The sequence below is a fragment of the Gymnoscopelus braueri genome (genome assembly GCF_963280865.1).
Source record: "Gymnoscopelus braueri genome assembly, chromosome: 3".
NCBI lineage: Eukaryota > Metazoa > Chordata > Actinopteri > Myctophiformes > Myctophidae > Gymnoscopelus > Gymnoscopelus braueri.
In genome coordinates, this window is record NC_137612.1 from 51,842,350 (window position 1) to 51,853,327 (window position 10,978).

The 10,978-nt window shown below is 39.5% G+C and overlaps 1 protein-coding gene across 1 annotated transcript; it reads left to right on the forward strand.

Moving 5' to 3' along the window:
* Nucleotides 1–856: 856 nt before the first annotated feature.
* Nucleotides 857–10,656, forward strand: LOC308081717 (interferon-induced GTP-binding protein Mx-like). The gene is made up of 15 exons (XM_080423335.1): nt 857–908; nt 1,002–1,109; nt 3,369–3,558; nt 4,024–4,116; nt 4,394–4,462; nt 4,564–4,718; nt 5,820–5,958; nt 6,282–6,480; nt 7,395–7,473; nt 7,605–7,727; nt 7,952–8,087; nt 8,250–8,408; nt 8,498–8,574; nt 9,125–9,385; nt 9,608–10,656. The coding sequence occupies exons 2-15, from the start codon at nt 1,032–1,034 to the stop codon at nt 9,830–9,832; spliced, it is 1,983 nt and encodes a 660-aa protein (XP_080279461.1). The 5' UTR covers nt 857–908; nt 1,002–1,031; the 3' UTR covers nt 9,833–10,656.
* The last annotated feature ends 322 nt before the right edge of the window (nt 10,657–10,978 follow it).

Genomic DNA, 10,978 nt, shown 5'->3' on the forward strand with positions numbered 1-10,978 from the left:
GAGGCTGTTTTGAAAAATTTCAAGTGGCATTTCTTCCTCGTCCTAGTGGGAATATGCGTGTGCAATTTTATGGAAATGGCAAGCTGCGTTCATGATTGGAGGCAGTTTGTTCAAAACGGACCAATCCTGCAAACTTTGGAAGCCAACCTTAGCCAATGAGGATGCAATATGGGAAATCGGACAGATCCGGGTTGATCACATGACTATAGAGATACTGTGTACCGATTTGCATGACGTTTGGTTAAAAGCTGTAGGTGTAATGGGAAAAAATGGGTTTTGCACAAATCGGCCTCCTGGTGGCGCTATAACAGGCCCATGTGAAAAATGTGGGGCAGAGGTTCTGAATTGGCATCCAAGGAGTGGGTGTGCACAGTTTCGCAGCGACCGGGCCAACGGTGCCGGAGATTAGCTGGTAACACACGGACAGGACACACACACACACACACACACACACACACACACACACACACACACACACACACACACACACACACACGGACGGACGGACAGACGGACGGAGGGTAAAACATACTCTCTCGCCATGCCTTTCGGCCTGGCGGAGACAATTATTTATTGCAAAAAAAGTATGGTGTGGATTCCTGCAAACACAGTTAGGCCTACAGTTAGTAAGTAAATCGAAAGTGAAACTTATGCTAAGTTCTGATTTCTCCAGTATCAAAACGTCCCCCTGCCTACTAGCCTGGTAAACCCTCCCTCCGGAAATCTCATTTCCATTTGATTCCTGGAATCAAATGGAAATGAGATTTCCGGAGGGAGGGTTTACCAGGCTACCTCCCTGGGGAAGAAACTAAACATAACACCGTGAACCACATAAGGGATCATCAGACTGATATCTTTCAACCAGCTGCTATAGCCTATCTGTGTTCCATCTTCCAACTCACATTAAGGTATAGTCTGGTCTTTAGTGTAGGGCTGTTGTACTATAACTTTGATGATGTTCAGGTTGTACTAATAAATTATAACTTTTCTTTGTCGTCCAGAAGTCCACAGACAATCTGGTCAAGTCCAAGATGAAGAAAGCCACGATGAAGAAGAGCGCTCCCTCTCCTTCAAGCTCCTCCAAGACCAAGAAGACCAATCATGATCATGTAAGTGGACAGATCATTGTGTTCACTGATGTGCGACCATGTAGGCACCTGAATAACTTCCTTGTATCTTCCTCGCAGTGATGGAAAAAGTACTCAAATGTTTTACTTAAAGTAATTGAACATGTACTTGAGTAAAAGTACAAAAGTATTGGCATCAAAGTACCAAAAGTAAAAGTACTAATTATGCAGAATGTCCCATTTAACGTTTTCAAACGTATAAAAATCTTTTGAAGATAGCAGAAGCTCACGATGTGTCGATCTATTGTGACTTGTGAGCTTGCCTTGTAGATTGGCTATTTTCAAATGGCTGAAATGTATGGGCTGAAGTGGTTAATTGATGTTTTGTAGTAATAATCCAAATCTACGAAGTAACTAAAGTTTTCAAATAATAGTAGTGGAGTTAAAGTACAATATTTGCCTTTGAGATGCAGTGGAGAATAGAAGTAAAAGTAGGCCTATTGGAAATTGGAAATACTCACGTAAAGTACAAATACCTCAAAATTGTGCAGTACTTAAGTAAATGTACTAAGTTACTTTCCACCACTGCTTCCTTGTTATGTTTGATAGCTGATTACAATATGTAAAATAACCAACAGAGTCATCTACACTAGAGAATAGATAAACTCTGTGTGTGTGTGTGTGTGTGTGTGTGCGTGTGCGTGCGTGTGTGCGTGCGTGCGTGCGTGCGTGCGTGCGTGTGTGTGTGTGTGTGTGTGTGTGTGTGTGTGTGTGTGTGTGTCAGAGGCGTACCGTCATGTCCAATAACATGACATGACCATTCTGCATGATAAGTACTTTTACTTTTGGTACCAATACTTTTACTCAAGTAAATGTTGTTTTAATGAAGGACTTTTAAATAAATTAATAAAGTAATTTTAGATGTTTGCTTTGATGTGTCGCTAATCACTCACCAACATACAAAGGGCCGTCGAATTTTTCCAGAGAAGCCCCTGTTGTCCATTGTGGAGACCCCTTCCACTGGCATAATGGAGTAATGCGGATAAACAAAAATCGGCTATTTTAGCAGCTCCAAAGTTCGTTTTTTTTCCACTAATCCTCATTATGCGGTGTACTGACACTCAAATATGCACTGAATGTCCCTTATGAGCTGCCGTTCATGCAGAACGACATGGAGCTGGTTGCTTGTTTCTCTCACAGAATCTGGCAACACCGAGGACTAGCTTCACGTTGTTCTGCATAAACGGCAGCTCATAAGGGACATTCTGTGCATGTTTGAGTGTCAGTACACTGCATAATGAGGATTAGTGAAAAAAAACGAACTTTGGAGCTGCTAAAATAGGCGATTTATGTTTATCCGCATTACTCCATTATGCCAATGGACCAGCTGTCAGTAGGAGCAATTCTGACAAGAAGCCTTCTTTTTATTTTCTGCTTAAGTCGGATTCAGGCAAGCGAGGTTACGGTTTACATTCTCTGTGAGATAGTTAGTTTATTTATTTCGGTCATGATTTTTTTTAAACAACAGTTGAACATACAGTACAATTAAGTCAACAAGATTAATTTTGGCCTAAAAGGTATGGGCTGAAGCCAAAGCTTATTTTGCCCACCTTATTACTATTTAAATTAAAGGGACTACACCATGAATTTAAACTTTTCCTTCTTCTTTGTGTGTTTTTGGTCTCCCCTACCTCTCTTCTATCCCAAAACATACCCCAGTTTGAGCACTTTCACAGCATATCTGGGGTTTTATGTAAATTGGTCTCAAAACAGGCCAAACTGATTTGCCCCCGCACGTGACGTCACAAGCGATTCCATCCCTCCCGTGTTTCAGTTCCAACATAAAATATAAAAAATAAATAAATAAATGTTATTTTTTTTTACTTTTTCCACACAGAACCAGGAGATAACATGCATACAAACTGGCTCAATAGCACCACGTGCCAAATCAGGACAATGTGGTATTGCAGGTGAAAGTGTTTTATAAGCCAGAGAGAAGTTAGTTGGAATGAGTATATCTGAGGCTTGATTTAAGCTCAAACCTTTTGAAAAACGTTTGAGGCTTCAAATATTACACTTCAGAACAAATGAAACAAAAAGATAGCCAAGCCATCAAACTAACAGCTTCATGGGTACATGCAAGTTAAACAGTAAAGTACTTGAGAAAAGTGAATACTCAATGTGGATAAAACCATGCCCGGTCATTTCTCAGAATCCCAATGAAGTATACTGTCTACTGTGTCATGGTTTTATTCTAGGTGGTGTTAAAATTGTTAAGATGTAACTTCCTGGTCCCTGCAGAAACCCTCCTTGCTGCAGCAGCATTTTGAGGACACAGTGCGTCCCTGCATAGACCTCATTGATTCCCTTCGCTCCCTGGGTGTGGACAAGGACCTGTCGCTTCCAGCTATCGCCGTGATTGGAGACCAAAGCTCCGGGAAGAGTTCTGTGTTGGAGGCCCTGTCAGGAGTGGCTTTGCCAAGAGGAAGTGGTAAGCCCTACAAGATGTGTCTTTATTTTGTGCACTGGTTAAAAAGAAGTGGGGTCCGGGCACCCCCAGGGGTCCTTGAGGGGGTCCCCAGAAATGAGATAAATATAGTATAAAAATCAGTTGAACCACTTTATTCTGCCATTCAAAAATAGCCCATCTACAAGCTCACAATGTATCGCACGCTATTTTTGAAGAATTGTGAAAATCTGCAATGTTTTAAGAATTGTGAAGAATGTTGAATCAATTTAGAAAATGTTAACACAAATCTTCTCTTATACCTGGCAAAAAAATATTTTCGATGGGGATCCGCGGCCAAATACATATCAATTTGGGGCTCCTTGACATGAAAATGTTCGAGAACCACTGTCTTAGTGAAACAGCGGATGTGTCAATAGGCTAACATGGAGCAAGATATTCCGTGCCCACCAAGTGTAAAAGCCATATCTCACATTAACTCCTTTACAGGCATAGTGACAAGGTGCCCTCTTGAGTTAAAGATGAGGAAAACAATGAAAGGAGACCAGTGGCGAGGGAACATAAGCTACAATGTTCAAGGCGGTAGGTTCAATTTTATTCCATCAACTCAAAGAGGATATTGTACAAAAAATAATGAATGCTGAATTATCTTAATTTAGAGGGGTGGCAAAACTTTTTTGTATTATGCTCATTGCTCAGCTATGATGTCTGATATTTCATGACTTATTACAACAAAACAAAAATGACCAGTAACTTGTCGGAGTTAGATAAATCCCTCTATATGGGCAGCAATGAGTTTGCTGAATTAGAATGTCTCTCATTGATGTTCCTCGGACATTTTCTTTTACTTTTCTACTAGTGAGCCTGAAGTCCCGTAGAGAATGGTGCATTGATGATCCTTCACAAGTGGAGCAGATTATTAAGCAAGGTAATGACAAATATTGAGTAGACATAATGTTTTTATTCCATGAATGCAAGATTTGCCAAACACGACAAAGCCCACCTCACGTTTTTTTGTTCCAATTCCAGCTCAGGATGAAATGGCAGGAGTTGGCGTGGGGATCAGTGAGGATCTCATCAGTCTGGAGATCGCCTCTCCTGATGTTCCAGACCTCACTCTCATAGACCTGCCTGGCATTGCCAGAGTGGCTGTGAAGGGACAGCCAGTAAATATTGGGGACCAGGTAAAGCCACTTCTTCTGTCTTGCTTCTTTGATTATGCATGAATGAGGGAACAGCTGGATCTGAACAAGACTAAGTTTCTAGCGACCTCTAGAGTCTGTGCTGCTCTTAACACCCAACTAGACCGAAATTGCTTGAACTGCCTTATATTTCCATTCTTTCTTTGAGACCTGTGCTCTGACTTATGGGCCTATGAATAAAAATGTTATAGAGAAAGAAGGATTGGGGGTATGGCAGATGTTGTATATTCCAGTGGCGTAAAGTAACTAAGTACATTTACTCAAGTATTGACTTAAGTACAATTTTGAGGTATTTTTTTTATTCTTTTTACCAATTTTCATTACTTTTACTTCACTACATCCACTATATCTCAGAGGCAAATATTATACTTTTACTTCACTACAATTATTTGAAAACTTTATTTTATTAGTTACTTTGCAGATATAAATTATTACATTATAAAACATACATTAACCACTTTAGCCCTATTTTATACATAGGCTATTTGAAAATAGCTGATCTACAATCTCACAACACGTCGTGATGCGACGCGTTGTGAGCTTGTAGATCTGCTATTTTCAAACATTTTAGTACTTTAAATTTTTGTACTTTAAGTACATTTTGATACCATTAATTCTTGTAAATTTGGAATTCTGGACTTACTTGTAACAGAGTATTTATTTAAAGGCAGTGCTAGAGGAAAGGACACATATTATCGCTCCTCCGGGGAGCATGAAAGTGTTCAGCAAGTTTAATTTCATTAGATGGTGAGATATCTTTGTGCAAGCGGACATTTTATCACCATGGGGGCATTCAAATCAGTAGGGTTCATCCTCCGAGGAGTGTGAAGATACACAACATTCATTGGCATTCCAGCCAACATTGAATCAGCCGACTGAATTAACAACCTCGCCTTTCTTAGAGCCCCAACACTAGTGAAGCAAAAAAAAAAAAGCCCCCATAAAATGCATGTTTATTTTTGTGAAATAAACTGTATATAGACTGTGTGTGTGTGTGTGTGTGTGTGTGTGTGTGTGTGTGTGTGTGTGTGTGTGTGTGTGTGTGTGTGTGTGTGTGTGTGTGTGTGTGTTTGTTTGGTTTAGATCAAGAAATTGATACAGAAAGTCATCGCAAAGCAACAAACAATTTGTTTGGTGGTGGTTCCGTGTAATGTTGACATTGCAACTACTGAGGCATTGAAGATGGCACAGGAGGTAGACGGTGACGGAGAGAGGACTTTAGGTAAGTTGACGTTATTTAAAATGTCAACTTGATGTACTCGGTTGGCGCAGTGGTAAAGTCCCTGCCCACCACCACAGAGGTTGTGGGTTGGAATCCACCGTGGTGCATCCGGCTTTGTCGAGCGTCTACACGAACACAACAACACAGAAATGTGTGTGGGGAGGAATAACGACTAAATTGGAGAGAAAAAGGGGTACAAAATAATTGTCTACTATAAATGATTACAAAAAAACTTGATGTCTGTATCTTTGCTGTTACTAGGTTAACAGCAAGTACATTAGTCTCATTAGTTTTCTCTCCATGACACGTACACGTACATGCAGGTATCCTCACCAAGCCGGACTTGATTGACAGAGGCACAGAGCAGATGGCGGTGGACATCGTTCATAATAAAGTCATCCCCCTTAAGAAGGGTTACATGATCGTAAGGTGCAGGGGCCAGCAGGAGATCGTGGACCAGGTGTCACTGATGGAGGTCACCAGGAGAGAGACGGTCTTCTTTAAAGAACATACACACTTCAGGTCTGGACCCAAGACTTGCTGCACATACAGTAGATGGTCGAGAGTGCTTGTAATTTAAAAGTTTATGATCGTTGCATTGTAGAAGGGATGGGCCGGTGTCGTCTTCTTTCTTCTAACCCATTAAGACCTGAGGCCAATTCTACAAATGTCTTCTAATTCTAACAGTTTTCTGAAAAACTTATGTTGCTATATCGGTGGTTCTCCAACTTTTTCATACCAAGGACCCCCAAAAGTATATGTATTTGGCTGCGGACCCCCATCTCAAAATATTTGTTCCAGGGACCCCCAGAAGCAAAGATTTGAGTTAAAAATGTTTGCAAATGTTCACAATTTTTGAATAGCTAACGAGTAAAATATGGCTAAAATGACACAGATGTTTTCCTGATATTAATGGGTTAATTCCCATCGGGTCACCACAGTATAATCTGTTTCCATCGGCATCCGTTTTCACTCCAGCCACCTGCATGTCCTCTCTCAGCGCATCCATAAACCTCCTCTTTGGCCTTCCTCTTCTCCTCTTGGCACATGACCTGAACTTCTCATAATGACACATTTCGTTTCATCATCCAAATTCATTCATCATTATTGATGGGAATATTGATTATCAGTATTTTTCTATTTTACTGTTTGGTATGTAAGATGTGTCATTTACTTTTAACATAATGATATGAACATTATTTAGATTTGTTCAGACAGATGCTAGGGTTGATGTCTACCTGCTATCCTAGTAACTTTGCAGCACTTATTTGTTCTCTTAGCATTTTATTTACTTGAATTGACTACGATTTAAGCTACACTCTGAACTTGCAGTTAATAAGTCACTCTGAATAAGAGATCTATAAGAGACGTAAATGCCTTAATTGTAAATTGTATCATGTTAAGTGTTTTTCTTATTTCCCATTATCATCAACCAGAACACTGTATGATGATGGTCAAGCCTCCATTCCAAAACTGGCTGAGAAATTAACCCTTGAGCTGGTGAACCATATCGAGGTGCATTGCTCATTGTCCTTAATTTCCCAAAATTACATTAATTACCTGATCACGGAAATGTCTTAAATCATGTTGTACTGTAGTATGAAATGGTCCAACAAATGTCTCTTTCTACTCGTTCCCATGTTCAGAGATCCTTGCCTGCGCTGGAGAAAGAGATAGCAATGAAACTCTCAGAAACACAACACGAGCTAGACAGATGTGGAAGTGGGCCCCCCTCTGATCCAGCAGAGAGACTGCACTTCCTCTTTGATGTGAGTACGGTATGCTTATTGTTACTCTCATGACCGTCTTTGGGGTGACACTGAACCAGGTAAACATTTGTGTGGTTCGACGTAACAAATTCAAACACATAACTTGTGGGAAACACTGAACCTGGTAACAACGTGACCTGTGTGATTTTACATGATATAATATCAATGTATAAAATGACTAACTCTCATTCTATTGACTTACCCCTTCTCCTCCTATGTTGTAGAGAGTGATGGCATTCACTAGAAATGTCATTAGCCTGACCAAAGGGGAGGATGTAAAATGTGGAGACAATGTCTTTGCTATACTCAGAGAAGAGTTTGGGAAATGGAGTGACCACATAGAAAAATCTGGAAGAAATTGTAAGTACATTGATCCATCTACAATAGGCAGTGACAAAAAAACACCCCAAATTATTAATAATATATTCCAATTATAAGATCTAGTGATGCTCTTATCCAAGAAACTATCAATGGCCCAGTCATAACCAACATTATTTCTCCACATATCTATTAATATTGCAGTCAACAGAAAGATTGAAAAAGAAGTGGCCGCTTATGAAAAGAAGTACCGTGGAAAAGAATTGCCTGGGTTCATCAACTACAAGACCTTTGAGACCATGGTGCAGGAGCAAATCAAACTTCTGGAGGAACCCGCTGTCCAGAAGCTCAGGGACATCGCAGGTAACGTGATGCGTTTGGTGTCATAATGTAGTCACAATGGCTTATCATAATCTTCAGTTTGTTCACTATGTTTTCTATTTTCTTTCTAGATATTGTGAAGAAAGTGTTGACCGAGCTCGCTCAGTTGAGCTTTGTTGGATTTCCTAACCTCATCAAAGTTGCTAAGGTATCATTGTCACAAATACACTAGATATTTTACTTAAGTAAAAGTAGCAATACCACAATATAAAAATACTCTGTTACAAGTAAAAGGCCTGTGTTCAAAAGTGTTAATTGAGTAAAAGTACAAAAGTATTGGCTTCAAAATATACTTAAAGTACCAAAAGTAAAAATATATATATTTTTTAAAATAGCAGATCTACAAGCTCACAATAGCTTGTAGATCTGCTATTTTCAAATAGCCTATGTATAAAATAAGGCTAAAGTGGCAGTATGTTTTATAATGTAATAATTTATATCTGCAAAGTAATTAGTAGCTAAAGTTTTCAAATAATTATAGTCAAGTAAAAGTATAATATTTGCCTCTGAGATGTAGTGGAGTAAAAATAAAAGTATTGAACATTTAGTAAAAGTAAAAATACCTCAAAATTGTACTTAAGCACAGTACTTGAGTAAATGTATTTAGTTACTTTACACCACTGGTCGCAAATACTTATGTACTTTAGTGATTATTATTACTTTACTATTATTGTATTGCCATTTGCTTTGCTATCCAGACAAAGATTGAAAGCATCAAGCAGCAGAAAGAGCCCGTTGCAGAATCCATGCTGAGGACCCAGTTCAAGATGGAGATGATCATTTACACCCAGGACAGAACATACAGCAGTGCCTTAAAGAGGAGGAAGCGGGATGACGAGGCTGTGAATGGCTCTGGAAGTTCGTTTTCCGCACTCTCCAAACAGCTAACTAGCAAAACCGGCCTGGGGTCGGAGGCCACCCTGTCAGAGCTGATGTTTCACCTGAAATCCTATTATGAAGTAAGTCCTCTCTTGCATCTTCAGCCCAGAGAAAACAAATGTATGTCATGTCACATTTGTATTTACATGTATATTTGTTCCACCCATTCATGTCTACTAACTGCAAGTGTTCCTGATGTTGACAACAATTTCAAATGTTTTGAATTTGTGAATCCATAGAGGGAGGATCACAATATTGCCATTTTAACATTTATGATTTTTCTTCTTTTTCTCCCGCTCTAGATTGCCAGCCAGCGTCTGGCAGACCAGATTCCTATGGTGATCCGCTTCCACATATTGGAGGAGGCTGCCTCTCAGCTGCAGAGGGACATGCTGCAGATGTTGCAGGACAAGGACAAGACGGAGTTCCTGTTACACGAGGACTCAAGTGTCAATGACAGGAGAACCACACTGCAGAATCGGCTGAAGCGCCTGATGCAGGCTCGCACTCGCTTGCTGGAGTTCTAATATCTGCAAAACTTTGCAGATAAGTTTCTGTGAACCACATTCACCCCTGTATTCCCTATTTTGGGAAAGTCATTACAGGTATAAAAGGCAAAAATAGGCAAGAAATGGGTCAAATCTAGGTGAAAATTTCCTATAGAAAGTCAGCGGAAATAGTAGATCTACAAGCTCACAACTTTGGCGTGTCTTGAGCATGTAGATTGGCTATTTTTGCTATTGGACATGCAATGAAGTATAGGGTTTATTTGGTTCAAATGTTTGGCTTCATCATGACCTGAATTGGTTTCTTTTGCTTTTATCTTCATGTATATAGCACAAATGCAGCTGTCATATTTCAGTGGTTATCAAAGATTTTCATGTCAAGGACGATTTGATATTTATTTGGCCGTGGATTGCCAGGGAGGAAATATTTGTGTAAAAAAATTATTATATATTCAAAACTTTTCTTTGTAGATCGCCCTATAGGGTTAAATGGTGTAAACTGATTAAAAACATTAACCCTACGGGCCGTGGAACCAACTTAAGGACCCCTGGGGGTCCCCTGACACCTGAGAACCACTGTCATATTTGACAAATTCAAAACTGTTACTGTCACTTAATGTTACTTTCCGTGTGTTTTTGTGATTTTGTTGATCATGAAGATCTTTAAAAAAAAATCTTCTAAGTGGCGCGCTATACAAATAGCTTATATATTGGTATATCAACCAAGAAAAACTTAAGTGCACGGTTGGTTAAGGACTGTGATACAGTCTGCTGTAGTAGACTAGTTTATAATTTTTTCATATACAGTATATCTGTATGAACGCACAATGTTCTGCGTGATAAGGTTTCCTCTCTGCATGTGTTTTGTGTGCTTAAGTAGTGCTGATTTCTTAAACCCATTCGATTAGTTAAAGGTAGGGTAAGATATATATATATATATATATATATTATTTTTTTTAAGGTTAAAGTACTATATTCTGATAGTAATCAGGGCTACAGAGCGTTTGTTCGGTCACAGGGGTCTCTCCAGCTCTTTAGTAAACAGAATATAGTACATTTTCAGGTAGGTGACACATTTTAAGCCAATCAGGAGAGAGCACTGAAAATGCATTTTCTGTTTAATAAAGAGCTGGAGAGACATGGGAGACTCCTTATATGGACAGGACA